The sequence below is a fragment of the Hirundo rustica genome, chromosome 13 (assembly GCF_015227805.2).
Source record: "Hirundo rustica isolate bHirRus1 chromosome 13, bHirRus1.pri.v3, whole genome shotgun sequence".
Classification (NCBI taxonomy): Eukaryota; Metazoa; Chordata; class Aves; order Passeriformes; family Hirundinidae; genus Hirundo; species Hirundo rustica.
The window spans coordinates 14,404,716-14,431,845 of NC_053462.1; the positions used below are offsets into that span (position 1 = coordinate 14,404,716).

At 45.5% G+C, this 27,130-nt stretch overlaps 1 protein-coding gene across 10 annotated transcripts in view; it reads left to right on the forward strand.

The window, feature by feature from the left end:
• Positions 1-27,130, forward strand: part of CHD2 (chromodomain helicase DNA binding protein 2) — an 86,675-nt gene that overhangs the window by 28,712 nt on the left and 30,833 nt on the right. For 8 of the 10 annotated variants that reach the window (XM_040077071.2, XM_040077074.2, XM_040077069.2 and 5 more), the window contains exons 5-9: positions 1,376-4,530; positions 4,866-4,999; positions 18,021-18,228; positions 20,978-21,064; positions 26,671-26,732. In XM_040077071.2, the coding sequence (XP_039933005.1) occupies positions 4,938-4,999; positions 18,021-18,228; positions 20,978-21,064; positions 26,671-26,732 (419 nt within the window). In that variant the 5' untranslated portion in view covers positions 1,376-4,530; positions 4,866-4,937. Of the gene's footprint in view, positions 1-1,375; positions 4,531-4,865; positions 5,000-18,020; positions 18,229-20,977; positions 21,065-26,670; positions 26,733-27,130 lie in introns of those variants that run through there. The other 2 variants (XM_058422346.1, XM_040077078.2) reach the window with 2 other exon arrangements.

A 27,130-nucleotide genomic window follows, 5' to 3' on the forward strand; every position in this document is an offset into this window, starting at 1 on the left:
AATACTCCTGCAGCTATGTGTGTTTTACAATGCAAAGTGTAATTACCAGATCCCATATTCCACTTCTATGTGTAATACTTTCCCATTGTATTTTAAACAAGGAATCCTATAGAATGGCATAAAACAAGACACATGGGTACTTGAGAAAGACTGGGCTTGTTGCACTGCTTCCAGTGCTCTTTGCTGTAACTGGTTATTTTGAGATGAGACTGGGGAAGCTGGGATGCCGAGGCAGAGACCACTAGATGGCCCCACTGATTTTTGCTGGGCTGTGGGTAATTTTGGCATCCCTTGTCAGAATCTGCCCAGGATTATCAGGGAGCAGAGTGGTGGTGAAGTTGGGCTTTCAGAGTAAAATGAGATTAAACCTATACATATTAAAAAAAGAAAAAAAAAAAATTGTTGGAGTGCAGATACGCAAAATCATGAAGACCTTTTCAAACCCTTTTTGCATGTCAGCCCTACAGTCAGCATTGGTTTCAAAATTATGTTCTTAACACTTAGTAGCTTCCTGTACCTAAGATTTGCATGTGAGGAGGAGTGAGGTTTTACTTGAAGTAAATTGAGCTTATATTTCTTGGAAGACAATAGGAAGATGGGAATGTTGGGTTTATATTTATCCATGTGGATGTTGTTTGCTCTGTTTGGTTTGTCACTCACCTGTGGGCTTGATTGCTGTTCCGTGATGAGTACAGCTGGAATATGGCTTAGGAGCCTTGCTAAAGGCAGCTAGTGTGACTTGTGACCATTTTCATCTGATTTCTCATGTGTCCTTTCCCACCAGTAACTGAACCAGTCATTCCATTTGCTTGTGTGTTTGCTATTGCATTGTACATCTTTCATGAGCTGGAAAACTGGGTTAGGATGGTGGAATGTCTTGTGTCCAGTCACCATCTGTTTATAAGAAACCAGTTTTCATTGGTTTTGATGGACCTGTGTCTTCAAAGAAAGGAGCTTGAACAGCACTTAGAAATTTTGGCTTGTTACAAGAACCTTGGTGTTCTACTAAGCAATGTCAACTTCATGGGATGGGCCAATAAAAATGGTTGCAAGGGCAAATTTCTTAGATTTCCCACCACAGATTTCTCTAGTGGTTTAACACTGAAGAAATTTCAAATGGAATTCATGGATCCTGAAAGGATTCTTGGACTTCTAATAATTTCTCCCTTTTTTTATAGTTTTGATTAAATTTTCTATTTTTGATTCTTGAATTGATTATTTGACATTGCTTCTGATGAAAGTAGATACTATGGATTGTGTAGCAAGGAATGAAGCATCATGTTCAAGTTATCTTCAAGGTACAGTAGTTGAATGTCTTAGTTTAAAAGCAATGATGTGTATTCCAACAGCATTTTTCTTCTAATTTTTCATAAAGAATCCATTCAGATGAAGAGTGTCAAAAGGAGTCTACGAATGAGACACCAAGATGGCAGTTCCACTGGGGATTGAGAGGTTGAGGAAATGGACTAATGCATGAGTGCTGGGATGTCTGTCCAAGAAAAGGATGTTAAAACGTGGACTCTCATGTTGTTAAACCAGAGAAGATCTGGGTTGTGATCATCCTATCAAAATGGACTTTGCATTTGAATTAATCAGAGACTGTCCAGTGATGGATCTGTTTGAGGACTGGGTGGCTAAATTTTCTTTTTGGGTTGGGTTTTGCATGACAAGTAAATTAATTTGGTAAAAGATCTGTTGCTACCCCTTTAGAAAAAATGTAATTTATAAGTGACTTTAAATAAATGGTTTTGGTTTATTTCACACTTCGTGTTTGTCCTTTCTGGCTGAATATTTTTTATTGTGTTGATGCTGAAGTGGGTTATATTTTTGGTTGCTATTAAACTGAGAAATACTTTAGCTAAGTACTGAAGGCAAGGTAAAAATTTGTGCTATACTTGATTCTAAATGTGGTTTTCATTTGCAAATTACGTTCACTTTGCCATGACTTCCAGTGAATTTTTATTTGCTGGCTTGTTCATTCAGGTGCTTAATAGGGGTTTTCAGTTCTTGGCCTATTGTCAGGGCACTGCTGCTGAACTTCGTGAAGTTATTTTAAGATGGAATTGATACCAATTGAAGGCTGAGAAAATATGACAATAAAGGAGTACCTGAATGTTTTGTGTAACTTTTTTAGGTATGTTCTTGGGTTGTGTGTGGGTACAGAAACTTTTCAACTGATTTCCTGGACTACAGACTTCCTGAACAGTCTCTTTGGTCTTAAGATTGTTCTGTGCAAGTGTCCAATCTGCTTCACTGCTCTTGCATGTAGCCTTAGTGTCACGATACTGTGCCATGTGTTTGGTGAAAAAACCTGAGTTATTTTTAATACTGCTACAGATGACATATTAACCTTTGCAAATGAATTTTAAAATGGTTCTAATATTCGAAGTCATTATTTCCTTACAGGTTTCTAGTGGATCTAATAATTGAACTGTAGTAATTTCTACGTGCTTCACCTGAAACTCAAAGTTGTCTTTGTTTGGTGTTGGAGGGCTGTGATGGTAAACCTGGTGCTGAGATAACCTTGAAATTATCCTTGAAAACCCCAACAAAATCTTGCCCATTGTCTGTGTTTAATCATTTGCCTTGCTCAGACCTATTTGGAAATACTCGTTTTTGCCACGATGAGTTGCTCATACCTGTTCCATCCAGCCATTTTGGTGGTACGCCCTTGCCCTAGTTTGGCTTTGCCATGTGTTTTTATGGTGGAGTTGGATACTGGGACCAGCCTGAAGGGTTTCTCATTCAAATGAGTGAATTTCCTTAGTGTTTCCAAAAAAATGCTTGGAATGGTCTTGTTTTGTGTTTTTTTTAGTTCTTGCAATTGAGGTGCAAGGAGTCTTCTGTAAATAATTGGTAAAGTGGAACATTTTAAAATGGCTTGTGACATTGGAGGGTTCCTAATGAAACCCCTTGTGGAAAGAGGATAGGTGGTCGTAGGAGATAAATGGCAGGTCTGTGGAGGAACTAAAGGGGATGGTGTTGGTTCTTTTGGTCAAAGCCAATGGTTTGGGGATGTTGGGATGCTGCATCATGGATGTTCCCGTAGAGCCCCAAACGAGCCCATTGCCCCTTTGTCTTCCAGTGTCCCCCCTAGTGGCTGATGGCTCTGTCTTGTGGCGCTTATGAATATGCAGGATGTCCTTGTGCTTTAAGGGGTTGGTTTTGGTCATGGAAGACAACTGGTAGTCAGATTCAAGCGGTCAGGGGATCACCTGGATCACCTCCATTCCCTTGGTGATACATCCTCTCAATTCCAGGATATTGTGTTGGAGATGTCCAATGATTGATTTGCAATTGTGCAGCTTTAAAATTATTTTTTTGTGTTGAAATCTGTTAATGACCATGAATGGGTTAAGAAAGTGCATTAGAAATAAGCACTTGACGGTGTTGGACTGGCTTGACCAAAGTGCCTTGGCTGCCTTGGCTGTAGTTGGTGGAAATGTTGCGGCTGTTGGATTGGAGCTGTTGGAGAAACCACTAGGGAGGCGCTGTGGAGCTGGAGGGCAATCTCAGCTCTGCGGGGTTGGCTTGGGAGCGGGTGATGCTCCTGTTCCCCCGTGCCAGTGCCAGCACTGGGGGGCAAAGGGGAGAGCTGTTGTCTGGGGATTCTGCCACTGAACTGGGGGGAAGCTGCCCCTTGGGTGGGGTGACCCCCAGGGTGGGCTGCTGCTGCCTGCATGGCTGTGAGATCCACTTCCATGCCTTCAAAATGGCTTGTAGCAGCACCACTTCCTGTCCAGGGAGGAAGTAATTTTAGCCCAGGCACTGAAATATTTAGCAAATCTTTAAAACAAAAGGCACAAATTCCATTTCTTTCTGGCTTCCAAAGGGTGCCTGAGCCACATGGGGTTAAGGTGCCCCTTGAGCTGGGGTAGTTGGAAGGAGCCAGGGCTGTGGGGTAGCAGGCACCCTTTAGGTTGAGGCTCTCTCTTTTTTTGGTAGAAATGAAGGGGTGGGTCTATGGTACATCACCTGAGTTGTGGGGTAAATGTAGAGAGTGTCAATCAAAGGCAGAGCTCAGAGCTGGGAAGGAGCTCTAGATGGCGGCTGTGCCTTAGAGAGAGCGCGCTCAGCTCCGTGCCTTCCCCAACACTTTACGCAACTTTCCCTAACTTTCAGGCAGCCTCAGGGGGCCCCCACAGCCCCTTGCCTCTCCTAGGCACTAATCGGGGGCCGAGCAGACCTTTTTCGGGCAGAAAAGCAGCTTTTGAGGGCTCCCTTTTCGTGCCTTGCTGGAAAGAAGAAGCCGTGGAGAGAGCCCAGGTCGTTGTTTTTCCAGCTTAGAAGCCATGGCGTACCTCCATTTTTGTGCGCTCTCCTAATGAGCTTTTTCCCCCGGACATTTTTGTACTAATTACCGCTTCTTTTGCTTTATCGGCAGCATATTTTTGGGATTAGAATATATATTTTTTTTTCATTTTCTGAAATTTGTATTTTATCGGTATAATTCTAAATATTTTGGATCTAATGTTTTTCCACTACCCGAAACTAATATCGACTTGGTCCTGGCGGCGGTGCATGGATCAGGTAGGTGAGCAATTAATAATAATAATTTTTAGATTTCTGCCGTTTTGAGTACTTTGATTTTCGACCGATTTGTGCTGTATTGGGATGACGCAATAAGATACAGAGATTATTTGCATCCAGTGTTACTTTGGGAAAGTTTGCAGGATGCTCCTCTCCTGTGTTTATTCTCGGATTTTTCTTGTAAAAATGATTATTTGTTTTAAATCTCCGGTTTGCCGTGTTGATCCGTGCTGTGTATTGTTATAACAATATCATTGCAGCGTCAGGACTTTGTTCCTGATAATGAAAGCCAGTGAAACGAACTGGGACCTTACCTTTCTTTCAACTTTTGACAGTAAATACCTGGGCACAGGACTTCAAAGCAAACAGACACCCCTGACCCCCTTTTAATATTTAAGAATAAAAAGATGATGAGAAATAAGGACAAAAGCCAAGGAGAGGAGGGTTCAGTCCACAGCAATGCATCGAGGTATGACCTATCAACTTTCTTTTTTTTTTTTTTTTGTAAAACCTGTGAATACCCTGTTTACTTTGACAGCCTTGGGTTACTGTCAGTGCTTAATAGAAAACATTTTACTGATTTTGCTTCCTTTTTAAGGAATGACCTTGAGATTGTTAGCATGCCACACCCTAATTTTTTTTTGGTAGCAATTTCTGAAACTTGTGTTGTGACTTAGGGGCCCATGTCCTAGGCAAAAGGTACTGTACCTTTATTCAGGGCAGCCCTTGCCCCTGTATGATGTTTTTCCAGCTTTTGAATTTCAGTTTTCAGGTTTTTTGTGCTGTGAAAAATGACCTTGTCGGTTTAGCCATTGCTGCATTGCACCATTTTACATACAAGGCAGATTTTTCTTTGAAGAATCTCAGAAGTCTAAACTTCAACTGAGGGCCATACAGAAGCCTGGTGTAGTAGTAAATTATAGTAAATAGGCACAAGAAAAAGTTACATGAATGAAAAAAACCTTATTTTAAAATATAAACTGGAAAGTGCCTGTTTGTCGGATACCTCTTACTTCAAATTTTATTTGAGCTTGTGGAACTTAGATTCTGTGGAGGTATTTTAGAATATTTTTATACAATTTAACCAGACTGTGTCCTGCTAGTGATGGCATTTTGTATCAAAAAATATACACTGGGACTATGTTAACAAGAGGCACCAAATGATATGCTTGTTTTGTTTAATGTATTTTTGCTCAGAGTATTTTTATTTACTTTTGTCAAGTAATGAGATTCTTTACAGATTTTTAGAAACTTAACCTTGATGTGGGAAAAGTATGAAATACTAAAAATGTTTGTTTGCTGGGGATGCAGAAGTACAATTACTAAATCGCTCATTTTGTATTTAAAAGGTCGGCTCTTCCAAAAATTGGAAATTAAACTATATGCATTTTTGGTTTTTAGTTTGTAAATATTACTGAGTTTTGCATTTTGTTTATTTCAGTTGAATCTTTGTCTGTTTCTTTTTCTCTGGTGTTGTCTTCCTGCATTTTTAACCAACATTAATAAAAAAGAACTCTGAACTGTCTGTTGTATCACATGTGCTCTATGTGATGTTCAGGTGTTTGAATAGTATTCTTGATGTCCAGTATTTAACATTCCTTAAGCACACAAACTTGAAATAGTGTGGGAATATATATATATTATCGGATTACTGTAACCTTCTAGTATAAACTTGAATGTTGTTCTGGGTTTATTAAATATGCAGTCAAATTTTAAATTCTAAAGTAATTATGGGTAAGATTGTTTAATTTGAAATTATTAGTAACTACATTAGCCTCAGGCATTGTTAAGCACTTAAACAGAGCTTTTCTAATAATGCAGTTTAAAAACACATCAGATTTTCATACTGTGCTTTCTTTACTGTGAATGCTGCACACAAAATATTATATTAAAAGTCACACTATAATTTTTTTTCAATTTATATAAATTTTTATGCTTTTTTGAAGTGGAGATTATCAACAAGAGCAGCAATAGACATAATTTGTTGAGGAAATTGAAAGTATTTTATCAGTGTTGGAAAGGAATAGGAGCTAAAATCTGAGCCATGTAGTAGGAGTCCCACAGGGGGTTTTGTCCTTAGGGGTATGAGATTTGCATAGTGTCTGGTGTGCTTTTGGGGTTTTCATTGAAAGGTTATTTTTCATAATTGATCCATTTACATTTAACACCTGTTGTGTGAGGTTACCCTTCTCCCCCTTCACTTTTTTTTTTTTTCCCCCCTCAAAATAAACCTGCTGTGTGTGACACCAACCTACCTGAAGTGTGGGAACAGTCGAGCACAGGATATTTGCAAGTGAACCCTGTTGAGCTTTTTTGTGAGCTGTGAGTCAGCTCAATGTCATAAAATGGGCTTTACTTCCTGAGGTTGACCTGAAGTGGGGGAAATGATTTCTAGGAAGTAAAGCCACCCCTTTGCTGTATTGTAACCCAGAAATGCACCGGTGTCTGCACTTCACATGCTGCTGAGACCAGCTTGGCATCTGTGGAAGTGCCTGAATGTGGAAGTTTCACAGTGCTGGTGGGAGCCCTGGGTGGTGGAGGAGGTGGATGTGGCCTGTGCCATTCACCTGGGCTGGAGAAGGGTGTTGGACTGGAAGAAAATACAGTTCTTGCACACTACTATAGTGCCCTGAGGAACTGACTCCCACCTTTCCAGTTCTAAGGAAATACAACGGCCTGGGCGGAATAAACAAAAATGCCTGAGCACTGTCCCAAAGCAGATGATTATTCTTGGGGAGAGAGGTGGTGTTAACTGTTTACCGTGTGTAAGCTGAGGGTTGTACTCCTTCCTTTCCAGGTGCCCAGCAATACCTGTTCTTTGTGCTTTGACAGTAAATTAAACTTGGAGCTGAGTGATTTCATGCAGCTTTGCCCGACAGGGTAAAAGTTGCTGTGGGTCTGCTGCATTCCCACCTGTGTGCCTGGGATTCGCATAAGTAATTGAACACAACACGTTGTATATTTTAGCATCTTCTGTGCTGCGTATCTGAAAGGCAGGTGGTGTGGCATGGTCGGCCCTCATGGGAAGTGCAGAGGCCTGGGGCAAGCTGAGGCCCCCCTGAAGCCCAGGAGGGAGTTTTGCTGGGATAGCAAGTAACAGGCATGGGATATGTAGTTTTCCTTTCCCTTGGCCTCTGTCTGTTACAGTTGCTCTCCCACCTCTGAAATACCCAGCGTGGGAACGATTTGAGCCGCAGACACTGCAAGGCTGGACAAGCCCTTGTGTCTGTATCCAGCTCTGGGCTACTCTAGCATTAAAATACCGGTTTTTTGGGGAAAAAATAGGTTGTGGTGGGTTAGCTCCCAGGCCGTTTTCTGTGCAGAGCTGGAGCTCCGAGGTCTGAAATGGCGTGTTTTTGCTCAGCAGCCACCTCCCAGCGCAGGGCTTTGCGCAGCACAACACCCTCGCTTGACGTGGCAGCCATTTTATGGAGATGTCGGTACACGCGAACCGGCGTTTGGCGGAGGGGGGAGAGGAGGGGAACGACCGCGTTAAGCTGCGCAAACCGCGCTCGGTGTGCGGCGCTGGGAGCGGGGGGCAGCCCGTTGTCGCCGGGGCAGCGGCGGTGCGGGCTCGGGCGGGCCGCGGCGGCCGGCGCCGTCACAAAATGGCTGTTCTTTGTGCCGCACCGCTCGGGCGCCGCGGGAAGCGGCCGCGGGGTTCAAAGGCCGCCCTGCGCCGGCCGCGCCGCCATTGGCTGCGCGCGCCGCGCGGGCCCCCGGGAGCGGCAGCGCCATCAGCGCGCCGGGAGCGGGCGGCGGCCGCGGCCTCCCCCCGCTTCCGCTCCTCTGCCGGGCGTGGGCTCGCACCGCTTTCGTTTGAAGGGGTTTGCATTTTAATAGCGCAAGCTATTTTGAGAAGTCGCTTGAAAAGAAGAGGGGCTATTTTTTGCTGCGGATTTTTTTTTTTTTTTTTAAACTTCAAAAGGAATTGTAGAATGCCATAGTATTCCCGGAACATCTGTCTCTCGCTCTTTTTTTTTTTTTTTAAGGAGATGTACAGCTTTCAGTATCCTTATATCGCCAAAATTTGCTGCTCGCTTTCAGTGTGCGTTTTGAAACTGCTTTTCTTTCACCTGAGTAGAAACATTGGACACATTTGTTAAAAGGCCTCAAACTGTGCGTTTCAAGTTTTTATCCAGGTGATGAGGTTTTATTTCTTTAGCTTTGTGGCCATGTGCGTGTGCCGAGGCTTTCAGTTTCGTTTGCACCGCTGCATTCTTCAACAACGAGTTTTGTCCTCTCTCCCTTTCTAAGCTTTAACCCTTTGTGAAACTGTCCGGAGCCTTTTTTGCAAAGGAAAAATGCTTGATCAGTTCGGGACACAAAAGGAATAATGTGGAAGGAATTCAGATGAGTCGTGATGTAATCTGTGTGCAGCACAAAGGAGATTGTTCTTGTTTTGCTTTGTTACTTCTGTTTCACATTACCCTCGTGAAGGAAGTGTCTGATCTAATTACGCATGCACAATCCCGAGGCTTTCAACTCCTCTGTTCCCTGTTTTGTGATTGCTGCCAGAGATGGATACAGTATATACAGTGCTATAAAAAGGACTCACCAACTGCAAGAAGCTACATTTAGCTGTACTTCATTGTCTTCTGGATTGTTCTTTTTTTAGTTAAACATTTTAAGCTAATTAATCAAATTTTATAGATTCTCTAAAATGTATGACTTTTGCTGAATAAAAATTGGAAAAGGGGAATTAAGATCTCACGTGGGTAATTCTGTAACCCAGTTTCTGTGGCACAGCCTGTGCTGGGGCAGGGGTGTTGCCATGGCTGAGTGCACGTGTGTGCAGACATGTTCCCAACTCTGTGAGTGCCCTCAGCGGCTCAGATCGCGGATTGGAGCCTTTTCCTCTTTCTGTCAGGTTGATGTTTCACCTGCTGCACTCTGAGGGCAACAGTTACCCTTATCTGCACCTTCCCCCACTTCCTCCAGCGCTGGAGCTGAGCTGTGGTGGCATTTCTAAGAACACAGATCCCGGCTGTGCCTCGGGAGCAGCGCTGGGGCTGCCATAACCACACTTCTGAGTTCAAACAGTTCTACTGGTAACTTTGACGGGGCTTGGAAGGAGGACCAGGAAGGCACCGATGTTTCATTTTAATCCCTCCAACTCAGTATGGGGATATACCAATTCCTGTCTTTGTTTTCGTGTTTCACCCCTCAGCAAGTTGCTCATAGCATTAGCAGGTTACTGAGCTGCCAGACTTGTCTCTGAGGAATTTTTATACTGGGATATCTCTTAATACAGGTTTATCAGCTGGTTTTGAGGAGCAGGTGAGGGTACCAGTGGCAGATGCAGACTGGCTGTGAGATGAAGTACCTGAGATAGCAAGCAGGAGTCTAGCTGAACTGAACTGAACTGAAGCTTCCAATGCCCTGGACTGGTTGCTTTTGGACTCAAGACAGCTCAAGTAAACCTACCCTTGGGTAGGTTTGGCATCTTATGCTGTAATTGCATCTCCTGATAGGTAACCTGGAGGTGTGTGTATCCACCGTAACTTGTTTCATGTTGCACACAACAGTCCCAGCAGGAATTGCAATGTTAAATTAGGCTGCTAAATTCTGGAGATGGAAGACTTCTAAATCTCCTTGCTCCTAGCTGAATTCCAGCTCAGGAAGGAGATGGTAATGGCTGGAGAAAGCTGTTCTGCTTTATCTCTCCTCTCCTTCAAGGAAAATAAATACAAACAGCACAACACTGCGGGAGGGGGTGGCCTGGATTACCATTATTAGATAGAAGCAGCCTTCTAGCAAAGGACGTGCTGTTCTACTGACATGGTGTCTTACACCAGTGTTTCTGATGTGCTTTAATAAAAGATGTGTGCTGAAATGCCATGTGAAGATGCTCTTTCAGTAGGTGCTGGTGTGTATGTAAAGCCCACCTTCACATCCCATAGAGGAACCTTGAAGTGAAAGAAAAAAAGCCAAGAGGAAAAGTTTACCCCTAGTGACTTGCAGTGAAGCTTTTATAAGTCTTTCATACTGTTAATGCCTCATTTTCTTAGAGCAGGGTGTATCTTTTGAATGTAATGAGCCAAATATTGCTGAGTCTTTCCAAATGTGCAGCAGCTCATTTTACATTACAGCTTGTGTAGCACTGCTACTAAATTACAATTTTCAGTCTCCACCTTCCTTTGAATTTACCTGTGGGCTGAGATAACCTACTCTGTACTACATGTGCTTTTTTGACCCTGACTAATAAGGGTTAAAAATGAAAAAGTTTTTAACAGTGATCTCAGATTCCTTTCTGGTATTTTGCTGGCATGGCGTTTGATCTTGGCAGGACTCAGTACAGTGTGTCTGCCAAGCTCCACAGACGGGATAGGATGGGATGCTTAACACTTCATTGCTCACCAACCTTTACCCCAGCTATGAACAAGGGTGTTGCAATGTCAAGAATCCACTGACTCCAGAACACCCAACTTCTTAGGAAAAAAGCTGTGTTGCAACTATTTATGTTTCTTGCAAGTGTTATTGTTAGGTACAGATGACTTAATAGAATTACTAATACGTTAATTATAGGAGTTGTTTGCATCTCTCTCGTGCGGAGGAATCTCTGTGCTTCACTACAGAGTTGCCACCAGCTGAGATTCGAATACCATGTGCTGTCTGTAAAATTTAGGCTTAGTGATGAGCTTTAAATCTCTTAAAAACAGCTTTTAAGACTCACTTGGAATAACCCCCTCAGGCCATATCAGGCTCCCTTTTTCTGAACTGCAGGGTTGCCTGGAACCATAAAGGAATTTCTGCACCATCATGTTCCTGTTAATGGGGTTTGAGTCCTAAATTTCCATATACACTGCATATCTTTAATCTGAGAGGTTTTAAAGGAAGTTTACAAATGTTAAAGGAGAAAAAGCACCCACTTTTTCTGTACTAATTGTATGTGCTCCAGCCCTCCTCGTGCATCCACATGTCCTTTGCCAGTGGGACCTGTGTGCTGCCACCGAGCTTCAGCCTGGCTGTCCCCAGTGGGACATGGCACAGCAGAGCCACAGGGACAGCCCTGCCCGCTGTCTGAGGAAGGTGTGCACCCCCGGGCTCCTGCTCTTCTTGGCTAGGGGTGAGGAGGAGCTGGGAGCTCCCAAGAGCCAGCCAGGGTCCTCTTATGGGGAATGTGGAGCCCGGAAATGCTTCGCTGCCTCCCGGGGAGGGAGAGATGGGTCCTTTCAAACTGTGAGAACTGCAATTGTTCTTCCCTTTCTCTGCAGGGAAAGGGAAGGAATGCTGCCTCGGAGATTATCAATGGCACTCCTTAATCAAGGAGACAGGATTTGACTCCTTTTGTCCTGCTGGTTTTTTTTGTTTTGTTTTGTTTTGGTTTTTTTTTAAGATCAGAGTGAGAGCTCTCCCCGTCATGAATGAACTGCTCGTTTTGCTTGCTTATGCAAGCAGGAGATAGTGTCTTTGTAGTGGAGGGAAAAAAACCCACCAGCTTTTGGAAAGTGTATCATTCAGGATAGCCCAGTGTGCTTGGCTGAGCTGCAGCAGAGCAGTAATGGATGTATTTAGCTCTGCCTTTGCCATGTGGGAGTCCTGTGCTGGGGTAAGTAGCAGTAGCCAGATTAGGCTGGAAAGCCTCACAGCCTAGTTTGGGTGAGTATTTTGGATAGATACTTCTTGGGTGCACAATCCCTCAGCTGGTACAGCAGCATCATGGCCCAGCTGTGTAAATGTAATTAAGACCCAACCCTGCAAGCCAGGTTTGCAGGCACAGGTGGGAGAAGTGTGGGTTCTCCATGAGAACTTCTCACATGCCTGTTTAAGAGAAAGAAAGAAAGAAAGAAAGTTACTGATCATAAAGTGAGGTTAGGGAAATATTTTTATGCTTCTTTGGAGAACATGGTCATAATCTGGAAGGGGCAGCCCTGTCACCATGGGAGTTTGGTGTGCCCCTTTAAAGCTGGCCCGTATTTGGAAAAATCATATCTTGAGTATTCCTAGTTGTTTGAGACTCACACTTAAACAGTATGAGGAGCCTGGTTGTGTTTAGGATATTTTAGTTTAGGTTCCTGCTTGGAGACAGATCAATGTGTAAAAGTACCATGCATAGGAATGGAGAGTAGAGGAGCAGGAGTATTTTTCTTCCTTCCCTTCCCCCCATTTCTACTTCTCCCTGCAAGAAATAAACTGGGAAAAGCTCTTTCACTGAATGACCCTTCTCAAGGCTTCTCACTCAGAAAATTGGTGCTTGGGGGACAGGCAAGCACCAATCACTTTTTAGTATTCTTTCAGAAAAAAATCAAGGGAACTGAAAAAGCTAGGAATGAATTTATTTATCTTCAGTGTCACAGTCTGTCCTTTGCTTGCCTCTCCTGCACGCTCCATGTGCTGTCTGTATGGCCTTGTCTATGGTTACTGTGGTATTCTCTCAGGCCTCTGTGGTACCCATGTTATCTTCTTTTTATCCAATGATCTGCAGCTAGAACTTATCTTGTGTTCCTCTCCCTGGCTTGTTTAGCCTGAAGGTTAAATTTAGTTTAGTGCCTTTTTACAGCAACCCCGTGACCTGAGTGCACATATCAACATGGACAGTGCTTGTTTGCATTTGCAATATATTTAGACATTTCATCTATGTTTGTATAGAAACATAGAATGCTTTGGGTGGATGGGACCTCAAGGTCCCATAGGCAGGGATGACTTCCCCTAGACCAGGTTGCTCAGAGCTCCATCCAACCTGCCTCAAATGCTTCCAGGGAATGGGGCATTCACAGCCTGCTCCAGTGCCTCAACAAGCTCACAGTAAGGAATTTTTTTCCTAATACTTAATCTAAACCTACTTCCTTTCAGTTTGAAGCTATTCCCCTGTGTCCTGTCACTATGTGTTCTTGTAAATAGTTTCTCTTCATAATAGGGAACATCACATTTATAGATCAGGTATTCAAAGGAGAAGTTTAACAGCAGCACGGCCCTCATCTTGCTTGGTGTGTTTGCCCTTTCTGTGGTTTGTCACCGTGCTTATGTGTCCCAAAGTTTGTGTAGGTCACTTTAGGAAGACAGATGCATTTCAATAGTTTTAAGCTGGTGGATTGCACTGGCTTTGCTGCTCTGTGCTTTGGAATAAATCTCAGGCTGGTTCTGCTGGTGGATGGGAGTGGCTTGGAGCAGCTTGCAGCCTGAGCTGAAGAGCTGTGGGGGCCCAGGAGCTCCTCTCACGTAGAGCTGGCTCTGCCGGACACCCCTGGTCTGGACCCTGCCATGGTCCTGCTGAGGCCAGTGGGGCTGTGGGGACAGGGCGTGGAGTTGGGCTGATCCAGCAGCTGCCTCCAGCCCTGGGCTGCTCACCCCATTCCCGCGATCTATTAGATTGGAAAAGACCCCTGAGATCATTGAGTCCAAGCTGTTGTTGCATTGTCCACTCTGCATCTCTCCTGCACTGCCAGGTGCAGTTCATTTCCATTGTTCCTGGTTCCTGTAAAGGCTTGGTCCAGGCTGGGCTTTAGCTGGCGGTGACCTGCGGTTTCTCTGGGCCATCCAGGTGCGTTATCAGGAAGCCCGGCGGGTGCAGCCAGTGCTGGGAACATGCAGGGTGGGGAGAGGCTGTGTCCCAGCCACCTGCCAGGGGCATTTTGGTGTCAGTGAGCCCTGGATGTGCACCTGGGTGTCAGTTACCCACAGAACTTGTGATGCTGTGGCCAGCAATGCACCGGAGTTAAACATAACGGTTCCTGCTGTCATCTAGCCCCTGATGTTCCCCAGCCATGGGATGATAATCTGCCAAGGTCCTTCTCCAGCCTTCACAGGGTGGCTTTGCTGGTGCCGGATCCTTGCGGAGCTTGCGAAGCCCAGTGGAATGTTGCTGGATACAAAATTGTTTAGATTCAAAACATTCAGAACAGTTCTTAAAGCTGGGAGGAGCTTTACTTGTGGGAGGGTCTTGGGTTATTAATCCTCCTTTATTCCCCTGTCTGAATTCAACTTCTGTCCCTCAAAAGCCACATTTTAAACACTGGGGCAGAATGGTCCCAGTTAGAGCCTTCCCCGGTCAGTTCTTGGTTTCACAAATGCATATTGGGGTCATTCTTTCAGCTGTCTCACACCTTCTGGAAGCATATCTACTGTTTGTTCTTACTGAGAGCTTAGAAAATGATATGCTGTTTGCAAAGACGATCCCCTATAAAATGAAGTCATATGTGAAATATTAAATGCAAGGTCTGGAGGCTTCAGGCACATGGTAATTGCCTTTTAAGCTCAGATGCATCACTGTAAAGGGTCTTATCGCTGCCTTTCAGCTACTTATTTCTTGGAAGGAACATGTCCTTCTTGGTAAGGAATGATTTAGTTTTGCTCCCCCTCAAGTCAGGAGCCGGCTCTTAATTAAAACAGCCTAACAACCTGAAGTGTTTCTTAGAAACCAAAGGAATGTATTTGGCTGATTTTTTGCAGCTCTCAACTTTTTTTTTAGGTGTTTCTCACTTCACGGTAGTTACCAGTGGTCCATCTGTTGCTTTCTTTTGATGTTCATGGGTGTTTTTGGAGGAGGGTGGTCTGGGTGAATTGTGATTTTTGTGACAATTGATTATATCTTATCCCTTACTTACAGTTTAACTGAAATCAGGTCTTGTTTGGATGCTAACTGAGGGGCATTAAACCAAGGCAAATTCCACAAATAACTTCTGAAAAGAGGGCTTAGATTTCCAGATATATACAGTGTTAGGCCTTACTTGACATCTAATGTTGCTAATACTGTATTCTGCTGGCAGGTAGAAATGCTTCCTGATTGTCCCCGTGACAGTTAGAAAGGATTATTTAATGAAAATAGGCCTTTCAGTTATTTTTTTTTATCTGATCAAGATAGAGAAGAAGACAAACACATATTATGCCTTGATAACAGGTTGTTCATTAAAAGAATTATTTGCAACAGCCTTCAGAAGGACATAACCGCTTCTCATCTGTGTTTCTTTCCTTAGTAGGGGAAGCAGGTGTGCAGGCAAATACCTGCACATACAGATGTGTAAGTCACCAGAGAGTCTCCCTCTTTTCAGATGACACAGCTCAAAGCCTGGAAAAAAGAATTACAGTGTTCAGACAATGTTGTGGATAAAGCACATGAATTATGGCTATTGATATGCAGAGAGCCTGTGTTCCTGTGTCCTTGAAATAAAGCTTAGGGCTTTGAGGAACAAAGAGCTCCAGAAGGGGAGGAGGACACTAATTACTGTTCTGCCTCTAAACAAATACTGTCAGACCTGTCTCACCTCTGTCTTGTCTGGGCTGTTAAAATTCCTTTCCAGCTATTGCTCAGAAATCTGATTGAAGGAAAAAACTGTCTTCCTCTTCCATGCGTCCCTGTGGGACATGGGACCAACATGCCTCTAGGAAAGCCTGATGTTACCACTTACTGTTGTGACAGCAGAGCTTTGGATGCCTCCAGATCCCGTTCCTTTGTGTCGGCCCAGCGGGATGGTGTCCTGCCAAGCCCTGCCCATGGACACATCTGACCCCAGAGCTGCTGGAGTGCCATTCCCGGGAGCAGTGTGGCACCACCGTGGGTTAAGGCTGTGGCACCATCACAGGTCATGTGGGGGGCACCACCATGGATTATTGGTGTGGCCCCACAGGTGATGGCCATGGCACCACCACAGGCCATGGCTGTGACAGTGGAGGGCTGTGGTGGACAAGGGGGTGACTCTTGTAGAGCCCGTAGAGCAAGGGGTGTAGTGGGACACTCTGCATGGGGCTGCACCTTTGGTTTTCGTGGAAAACCTCCATCCACGGACAAGGACGGCAGGAGGGACTGGGCAGCCCGGAATGGCCGTGAATTTCCAGCCCTGCTTGCAGGACGCAGTGTGATAACCCCGTTCCCTCAAACCCAGGCTGGGACAGTGAAACGACAGCCACGGGTGATGACTGTCCCCGCTCTTTGCGGAAGGGGCTCCGTTTGTGTCCCCTCAGGCTCGGAGGGCCGCGCTCCCCGCGGCTCCCCTTCCCCGGGGCAGTGCCAGCGCTCCGTCCCAGGGCTCCATCCCAGGGCTCCATCCCAGGGATCGGGCACAGCCCCGCGGCCGCAAGATGGCGGCGGGCGGGCGGGCGGGAGCGAAATGGCGGCGGCGGCGGCTGAGGGCGCGCGGGTGCTGCCCCCTGCCCGCTCCCGGGCCCACATCCGCGGGTCCTGGGCTTCGGCCGGAGCGGGCCGGGCCGCGGCTCCACCCGGCGTCCCCAGATGGTCCTCGCTGTGCAGGCGGATGGAGATGTACATGTACACGTGCCTTTTTTTTTTTTTTTTTTTTTTTTTTTTTTTTTTTTTGTGGTGGTTGTTGTTGCGGTTTGTGTTTTTTGTTGGGTTTTTTTTTTTCCTTTGTATTATTCCTTCCTTTACTCCTGAAATCTAAGCAAAGCCTTTGATGTACCTTGTTACTTTTGTACAAAAGTAGGAAGAAAAAAATAAAAATCTGTTTATTCCCTCTGTGAAGTTTTCTTGGCTCTTCTTTCATAGTGTTCTACCTAAGTGAATCCTTAAATATCACAAACGCACACGGCTGCCAGTGGAAAGATGACTGGGAAAGGGGTGCTCCTTGTTCCAAAAATTTGTAACATCATTTTGTTTTTGTTTGTGGCAGTGCGGTTTGAATGCTGCCTTGCCAGTGCATGTGTGATAAGGTGTACTGAGATTTCAGTTTGCATTTTTGGATCTTAAAAAAAAATACAGATCTTGGGAGTGATTGGGCAAAGGTATTTGAATATTCTGGCCACCTAAAATAGTTTGCCCTCTTTACTGTTTTATTGAGAAGCCTTTATTTAAGGGGATACTCTGTGTGTTAACTCATTTTTATATAAAGATGCTAAAAAAAAGAATAGCGGGAACAGCACCTTCTTTAGTGTTCTGCTCTTCCATTATTAGCTAGAGAAATGCAGTCTGCACAGCACCGGTGTAATCCTTTAAAGAGCAGCTGCCCCAGCCACAAGCCCATGTAAGCTTTTTTCCTTCTGCCCTGTAGCTGAATTCATTATTTTTGCAAAAAATATTATATTTAACATCATTCATGGTGTTATGGGTATAGTGTTTGATACTGGCCTCTTCCAGAAAGTGGTTATTTGACTTAATTTGAACCGCTGGCTGCACTAGGATGCAGTGGAGAGCCGTGCTGGAGCAACTGCTTATCTTTAATATAGCAGGATGATCTCTGGATGCTGCAGCTCCCACTGTGCCTTACTCTTCCTCGCTCCAAGACAGCCAGATCCTCCCAGCGCTGCTGGTACTGCTCGTGCTTCTCTTCACCTACCACCACTGCTTTTGTTCTGGATGAGATCCTGGGCAGGGATTTTTGGGGCTGCGCTCTCACCCGTGTTCGTTGCCAGTGCCGGGAAGGAATCGCCTCTGCTGCAGAATGCCACTGTGGGTGTTTGGGCCTGCAGGGTCCACACTTGCATTCAGGCTTTTCCAAGCCTGTTGTTGTGGCTCAGATGTCTCAGGTTTGCTTTCTTCGTTTTTCACAGCTGTGTCAGTGCAGTTAAAATGTAACCTCTTCTTTCTCTACCATTAGTCACTCGGCATCCGAAGAAGCCTCTGGCTCTGACTCTGCAAGCCAGTCTGAAAGTGAGCAGGGCAGCGAGTCAAACAGCAGCTCCGAGTCCTCTGAGAGTCAGTCTGAGTCCGAAAGTGAATCAACGGGTTCCAAATCCCAGCAGACCCCTCCTGAAACCAAAGAAAAGCCTGCCTCTAAGAAGGAAAGGATAGCAGATGTTAAAAAGGTATTACCCCTGCTGCTCTGCACAGACACGTTACTCCTGTACTCACCACGGAAAGTCAGACAGCAGGAGCTCAGTGAAGCTGTGCCCACCTTCCTGGCCACTTGGCACATGGATCAAACAGCCTCTGACCTCCAGTGTCCCCAGAGGCTGGTCTGTGTGCTGGAGCCCTGCTGGTGTCACCCATGAGAGCAGGAGTTTGTGGAACAGCCCCTGGGCACAAAGTAGATGGTGTCGGGGCTGACTGGTGTGAATGAGGGGCAGCTGCCTGTCATCAGTACGTGATCCTGTCATTTCATCCCCTCCCTCGTTCTTTGCACTCCTCTCTCCTGTCTATCCCTCAAAAGTAGTAAAGCCTCCCCACGTGAGAAATAATCAGGAAGAAAGTTTGTCTAGGGCTTGAAGTTTGAACCACTTTGGTTTTTTTTACATCACTCTTCCTCAAAAAAGCACAGAAAAAAAAAAAAAAAAAAAAAGGGTGAATGAAAATGATATTTAACTTCCATTATTTATAAACTTCAGAACAGTGCTTCTTGGTTGTGTTTTTTTTTTTTCCCCTGCAGCTTCCCAGCTCATCCCTAGCAATACCCCTCAGATAGCCAGGTTTTCCTTCCACTTGCTGTCCAGCAGGAAAGGGGATTGTGGATGTTGCTGCATATGGTATCCCTCTGCTCCCTCCAGGGCAGAAGCTGCACCTCAGGTACCTGCTTTACTTGAGGGATGGAGGCACCTGAGTAACACAGGGCAGTGTGAGGTGAGAAAGAGGAACCCAAATACCCATTTGGAGACAGGAACTCAGTGAACTGAGTTCACTTGGAAGGAGAAAATTCTGGTTAGGTCAGCTTGTTTGTTTGTTTGTGGTGTGTAACCGTCCTGTTGTTCTTAGCCATGGGTTGCACTGGGCACAGCTTACTCCCGAGAGAGTTTTATGGAGAAAGGTGCTATGTGTGTAAAGGATAAGGAGGAAGGACAGTGCTTCCAGCCTGTGCTCCGCACAGACCTGTCAGGGAGAAGTGAAGAATTTTGTTAACAGCTTCTCCCTCCCACAAAGCTCCAGGCCACTGGCTCCGGTCATGGCTAAATCCTACAGTGTTCAGACTGGAAGGGAGGATGAGTTTATGAGACAGTTGTGGTAACACCATATTAAAATTTGGGGTTTATTGTTGATAAGTGGGCACCAAAGGAAGTCTTCTCTCCCTTTGAAGGATTCTAAGAGCGTGTCCCTAACAATAAATCTTAACATCATCCTGTGAGGAAGCGCATCCATACACAGGGTGATAATTAGCATGGATGAAACACGAAAAGGTCAGGACACCCTCTAATAAGAAAGCCTCTCCCTTCCTTAATTTCTCTGTTAATGGTTGTCTTCCTTAGCTAGGTGTAACCTAGGCATGTTGATACCTCTTCCCCTTGAATAACCAGTGCAATTAATTATTATATTATTGTTTATTTGGTATTTGTTTAGATACACCCATGAAGGCGAGGTTAATCTGTTTTAGGTGCTATTAAGATTTGTCATGGAAGTTGCTCCCACATTCAAAACCCCATGCCATTTAACAGATGAAAAGACAAGTTCTTCAAATGGTTTGGGGAGCATTAAATTTGAGGGTTTACTCTTTCATGAGAGTGTACCTCACTACTTGCATGCTCAGTAGATACACACTGTCACTGTCTGTCCCTTATCCCATCACTCCTTTAGCAGAGGCAGAAGAATTGCTGGGCTGCAGCCTTGTATCCATCACGCTCTCAATCCCAATCACTGCTGCATCTGGCGGCGTATTTTGATTCCCTTTTCCTGCCAATGGCTTGCAGAGATATTTGAGGATTGGAGGAAGAGAGATTCAGGAGGAACTGAATAGGTGTAGAGAACTAAGAGCTCTGATGAGGGAGAGGGGAGTTGCTGGTGTAGGAATTTGGGGCGCATGGTGGTGGTTTGTGTCAGCCCTGTAAATCTTGTGTCTTGTGTCACCAACACAGCTCTGCATTCATCCGCCCTCAGGGCATCCACTTTTGTGTCCCCTTCTCCTGCCCATCCACAAGAACAATTGCATGCTCTTATACACAGTGTATTGAACTGGTGAGGGCCTTGTTTTACTGCAAAGAGCACAGCCATTTCCAGCAGTCACCTCTGCACATCCATGTGTCCTGCACTGCCAAACCACATTCCCATCAATGCATTCAGGAGAGGGATCAGCAGCCACTGCCTTGCCTTGCCAAAGGACAGGGTATCTTTCTCCATTTGTCATCCAGACTGGGCCACAGAATTCACCTTTGAAGCTGCAGCTGGCAATGTCTCCAGGCAGCTGGTGGGGCATTCCACCAGGAAAGGAATTGTTCTTGAAGCTTTTAGTGACACAGAGATGAGAGAGAATTGCCCTGTTGAGTTGATAGGTCTGTTCATTCCACGTCCAAGGTGTTGCCTCCATTCCTTTGGCACCAGTGCTGCAGAGGGCTGATTACCTCAACACTGTCCCTTCAGCCTGAGCAAGCTGGAGAGTGATTTGTGCCTCAGTGAAAAGATGGACCACTGTAAAGATAACACTGAGATGAACACATGCTGCTTTAGAGAGGTGCCAGATATCCCAAAATAATAATAGTATTTTTCAGCCAGTTTTTTAAACTGTCCATCTACTGGTTGCTAATTCCATAATGGTTTTTTTTGATTTTTTTTTTAAGCCACCATCAAACTTCTCTAAAATGTCAAAAATTATTGGGGTGAAGCAGGCCTTCTGATGGTCTGTTTATTTTGCAGATGTGGGAAGAATATCCTGATGTTTATGGGGTTAGGAGGTCAAACCGAAGCAGACAAGAACCGTCACGATTTAATATAAAAGATGAGGTAAGGAAAAAAAAAAAGAATGAGGGATTACTGAACATATAAAACCAACCAAACCCAAAGAGGAAAGGGAGGTCTCAACTGCCTTGCCTTGTAAACACTGAGTCCCAGCTTGGTGCATGGATGTTGGAGCTCACAGTTGAGGTCCCAGTCCCGCAGCTGGATCCTTGGCCTGAGACTGGAGTGAGCGGGACACTGCGTGAGCGGGGATCTGCATGCACTGATCTGATTGCTGGAATGGGGTGTAATGCAAGTCATGCTCTGCTGTAGGACCATCCTGGAGAGGAGTCTGTAATAAAAAAAAACAAACAAAAAAACAGAACGAAACCAAAATGCAACACAAATCCAACCAGGAATAAAGGAAAGTTTCCAGAAACACCTCATAGCAACAAAGTAGTCATTGCCCTTCCTGGAATGGATCCCACTAATAAATGCATTTGTGTGTGTGCAGCTTTATGACCCATCACTCTTCTTTGGTTGAATATTGGGGAGTCTTTTATGCTTCAGGTGGAGGTGACAGTGGTCAGAGCCTGGCAGCCAAGCCTTCTAATTGTTCCTGTTTCAGAACACTGTTGGTTTTTTTTTTCTGAAGATGTAGAAATTAGGTGCCACCTTTATTTGCATCTTGATGGGTTTTCTGCATGGAGCATTTCATCTGCAGGTCTTCAGGAAGGTCGAGTAGCTATAGCAGAGGGGAAGGAGAACCAGAGCGAGGCATCTGTGGAGAGCTTGGGGCTTGGGGCTGGGAAGTTGAAGATAAGCAGCAGACTTTGAGCAGAGCAGGAGCCCAGCGGTGCTCTCTGACTCGGGCTGTTCGTGCTTCACCACCGAGATGTGCGTTTGGATGCTCTAGGGGTCACACGCAGGTCTCCAGCTCCTTGCTCTGGTGCGTTATTGCTGAGCCTTGGTGGCACCCCAGTGCCACCAGCTGCCCCCAGACTCCTGTGCTGGCTGTCCCGCAGAGCAGAGGTCAGGAAGGGGCTCGGGGTGCACCATTGACGTAGCTTTTGTTTTCCTTTTCAAGTTGGCAGAGGCTGGGCTGGCCGGCCGCCCCTCTGTGCGATGCCCCGGCATGCACTGTGCCGGCAACCTCACACCCACCCCAGAGCTCCGCTGCACACCCCCCTGCCCTCTTAGGGGCCCAGGTAAGTCCCTTCTTTTTTTGTTTTACAATATTACGTGGTTTTGCAAATGTTGTTTTCTTTTTTAATATCTTTATTTCTTACTACTTAAGGTTAAAAAAAAAAAAAATTAAAAATCTGAGATGCAAAAACTTTGCTATACCACAAAATATTGTAAAAAACAAAAAACCCCAAAGGTCCTCCCAAAGACTCCCACTGCAACTTCTGTGAAACAGCTGAAATTAAAAAAATTGGAGCATCCCCCTTACCCCTCTCTCCCCAAAGCCACATTGGTCCCCACAGAGCAACTCCCATCTGCAGCAGAGTCCGATGGAGGGTGTGACCTGTCAGGAGCACAATGCTGGGGCCTCGCAGTGAGCAGGAGGAGATGGAAAGTCTTGCTTTTGGAAGACACCAAGAGAGAGGAAAAAGCATAGCTCAAGCCTGCGTGGTGCCAAGCACTCCTTGCTGCTGCTGGAGGGGGCAGAAACCCAAGGCACATCTGAAGATGATTCTTTTGCCTACGCAGGGTTAAATCTGTCACCAGTGACCTGCACCTCTAGCTCGTTGCTTGGGACTTCCAGCACAGTGTCTGGGGGCTTGTAATTGCCTTCTTCCCTAATGCTTCTCTGCAGATTGGCAAAGAGCATGGTGCAGGCAGTGTGGCAGGCTCAGAGACCAGAGCAAGGATGAGCCGTCGCAGCTCCCTGTGCTGCCCCGTGACTCACCTGCACAGGGGAGATGGCACACAGGTGGAGGTGACTCAGGTTTTGGGACCCTGTTGAATCACTGTGTCCTCTGAGAGCTGCACTCTGCGTCGGGTTATTTGTTATTTATTAGAAGTGGTTGCCTTCTGGGGATTTCTGGGCTCGTTGTGTAGGTTTCCGAGGTGCGATCAGGGAGGGCGATAACTCATGATCAATACCCAGGAGTGGGCTGAGCCTTCGGGGAAGCGAAAGTGCAGCTTTGCATAGGAGCACAGATCTGCTCAGAGGCCCAGAGCTGTCTCCAGCAACAAGAGAACGTGTGAGTATTTTAGTAAAAACACTACTTCCCCAGGCATTTTCTTTGCAGTTAATAAATCAGCTTCAGGTTTCAGCCAGGGGATGTGAGACGTGCAGAACCAGGTGCCTTTCAGAGTATGTAAATTGAAAGGAGGGAGATTTAGGTTAGATATATAAAGGAAATTCTTCCCTGTAAGGGTGGTGAGACCCTGGCACAGGGTGCCCAGGGAAGCTGTGGCTGCTCCATCCCTGGAAGTGTTCAAGGATGGGGCTCTGAGCAACCAGGTCTAGTGGAATGTGTCCCTGCCCATGGCAGGGGGTTGGAACTGAATGATCTTCAAGGTCCTTTCCAACCCAAACCATTTTCTCATTCCATCATTCTGTGATCCTGGGGCAGTTAAGAAATAAATGTGCCCCAATCAGACACAATCTTTTTACTATATAAAGAATAGTTTCAGATTAAAATGGGTGAGAAATGTCAGTGTATTTTTTCTGTCAGAGAGAGGCCAGAAGTCATGCACCAGTGTGTTCTAAAAATACAGCTGGTTTTCTTACTGGAAAAAAAAAAAAAAATCTGCTCATTTGCATTTTGGTCAATGCTTTGCCTCATGTATTTGCTGAAAATTCAAACACTACTGGTCTCACTGGGAAAGAGAAGTTCAGCAGACATAAAACTAACCTGGTGAGCTGAGATTCTCCGGCTTTTCTGGAGCATTAGAGTTTGGCATCTGTTAAGCCTGAAATGAGCAAGTCCTCATATTGACTTTAGTATGAAATATTTTGGGCTCTGTTTAAGCAAGTCATTATCTCTCCTAATTGAACTCCAGAGGCTCATCTGGATCTCCTCTCCAATGGCCTGGAATCTCCAGTACTCGTGGACTATCTATAGAAGCAGAACTTTGAATTGCTCTGTGTTGCTCTGCTTGGTGCTACATGGGCAGCATCATTATGTTTGTTCAGTGCAATTAATTAGTAAAAGTATGTGCACTTTATGTGCTGGGAGAGAGAGAGAATTGATGGATGGAGTCAGTGAGGCATGGAGAAGGAAGGCTGATCCCTTCAGCTGGTGATGAGGAAATTGTAAGAGGCCAGATCCTAGTCCAGCTGGAAGCAGTGGTACAGGAATAAGTTGGGCACATTTTGTAAGGGGGAGCCAGGGTTATCTTTCCACTTGGCCAAGCAGCAGCAGCCCAGCAGGGCAGCCTGAGCCCAGCACTGGCACTTGGCTCTGGAGCGAGCAGCATGACCCCAGTATCTCATGCTGGGCTTACAAAAATCCCACTGGGACTGGGGATGGACTTTGCCAGTCTAGCTTGTGTCATTCAGGGAGGTGGCATTATTAAAATTCAAGCTGCATGTGATTTCCCAACCAGCCTGTTCCAATGGTGGTGGTGGGCAGACAGAGCCTGAGGTGCACACGCTGGACCTGGCACACCCTGGCTCTCTGGCTGTCCTCTGTGCTTCCTTAAACAAGGAATTTACCAGCAGGAGGGAGCGAGGAGGAGAGGCTGAGGAGCTGCAGCACAGCACTTCCCAGCACTCCTTACTGGGATGGGGAGGATGTGGGAGCACAAGGCAGGCAGATGACTCAGGCTGGGGACTGACTGTGTCAGAGGAGATAGGGCTGGGCTTGACACCATCCAAGACAGACAATGCTGTCTTTGAAAAATGTAAGAGAAGGCGGCTGAGCTGCAGTCACAAGTTACATTTTTCAAGGTGGAAGAGGGGAGGAAAAGTCGAGTCATTTAGAGATTATCATCAGCTTTGTAGAGACAGTGACAGAGCAGGGGGAGAGTACAAGCATTAGGAAAATGGACACTAGAAAATGGGATGTTGGCACAGAAGAGGAGTTAATTTCAAAGAGCTAAAGGTTGTATTTGGTTTTCTCCCAATGTGATCTCTGACGCAGAGCAGAAGAGAAATCCACCCCTCTTTACTTGTGGCTTGCCAAAAGACAGCAGAAGTAAACGTGCACTGAGGGGCAGCTGTTAAAATCATGCCCAATTGGAACGGAAAAGCTTCAGAAAGTGGATGAGATAAAAAGAGAAAAGGAGAACTGAGGACTTCTAAGTTTTGTGTACCAAAACAGAAATCTGTGGAATGCTTGGCTTGTATTACAAGGGTAGGTAGGGCTCTCCATGGTGTTTGCCAGGCACCTTGGTTCCTGGTTGGTAAATGAGACAGGGATTCCATGCAGGGCCGTGACACAGGTGGATGGACACGTGTTTGCGGTGAGATATGGTGCAAAAGGTGTTACTGTGCCACATGCAAATCTGACACCAAGTCCAGGAAAGCTCTTGGTCAGACATGGCATCCAGTATTTTAGTGTACTAGTGGAAACGCTGATGCAAGCGAGACAGAGGTTTGTGTGGGTGGAAGGAGAGCTGGAAAATGGGAATGAAGGCTGCATGTTGCAGTTCACACCATTTCACAAGGTCCTTGTGTCACGGCTGTGTGAGCTCTGTCCAGGAGGGCGGTGGGGGTGTCAGGGGATGCAAACTGTGGTACCCATGGTGATGGACAGACCGTTCCCGGAGCTAAATACTGTGGCAAAAAGCAGCTAGAAGCAGATTTCCAGTGTGTGGAGCAAGCAATCTTGGAGTCTACTTCTGTCATTTTAATACTTCTTTAGAAATCTCACATGGGTTTCTTCAGTTTTGTCCCTGCCTATTTGTGTTTTCTGGGGGAGGCTAAGGAGAAGTCATGCTATCTGTGTGGTGATCTGTTTTCGTGGTTGGCTAGTTTTTATGAAAATGGGGTTGTGTACAACCAGCACAAAGAGATTATTTTAGCTAGCTTGGTCTGTGGGAATTCGTGACACCCACTTTTAAAATGATACAGCAAGTAGTTAGAATAGCTCTCGATATATTTAGCCAGAGAGACTTCACTGGTGGAGGCTGTAGGACTAGGAGGAAGGAAAGCATCATGCCACAGCTCTGACCCAGTAAGGTCCTTGGTGACTTCTGCCATGGGACAAAAAACCCAACAGCAAGTCAAGGACACTTTTGATGAGAATATTGCCTTCTTATGACAAAATTTTTATTTCATTCCTTGTAGGAGGTTTGTGCAATGAAGGCAGAGATCATAATGCGTTTGTTGGGATAAATTCACCCGTGGGTTTTCAGTCCCTGGGGTGTGGCACACACTGCAGGTCTGTCTGGCCGCTGCTGCTGTGGTGTCTGTTGGGCACTGGGGGTTGGTGCTGAGGGGTGGATGGGTCCTGAGCTAAGGGACTTCAAGATAGGTGATGTTGTAGAGCACTCCAGGCTTCCTGCAGAGTTTTCTTCTTCACACTGAGAGCAGAGCAGCAGGACTGAGCAGCTGAGGTGGCTGTGCTGGGAGGCGGCTGCTGTGCACCAAAGTGTCCTTCAGGCTGCAGGGAAAGGACCCTGGCTTAGACCATGAGCATGTGTTTCACTTGCATCCTTCAGGAGCCAGTCCACAGTGAAGCCTACAACTTGATTTTCTTTCTTTTCAATTAAAGGCAAGTAGCGAATCTGAAAATGAGAGCCCAAAAAGAAGACGCCAGAAGCAGCTGAAAAGAAAGTAAGTTTCTAAGAAAAGGGCTTTGAGTGGTGATGCTTTGGTTTATTTCTCGGAACAGTAGTGCATTGGATTGTTTGATAGGAGTTGTCAACATGGTGAGCTTGTAAAATAAGTACTTTAATAACACTTTGGATTACTAAAATTGAAGTATGAATGTGAATCTATAGATGGGTGCAATTTTCCAGCTTCTGTTGGTGTTTTCCTACTGTGCCTGTGATGGAATATGAATGAGTCAGGTTCACTTTCTGTTGTGAAAGTCTTTCGCTTTTCCATCAGGTTACTGATTCTCCTTCAGAGATACTTAAAACAGTTTAATCTCTTCTCCTCCCACCTTTTTGATTAACTGAGAATAAAATGCCAAATTGTTATCCTCTTTTAACTTTTATAACCCTCTGTTA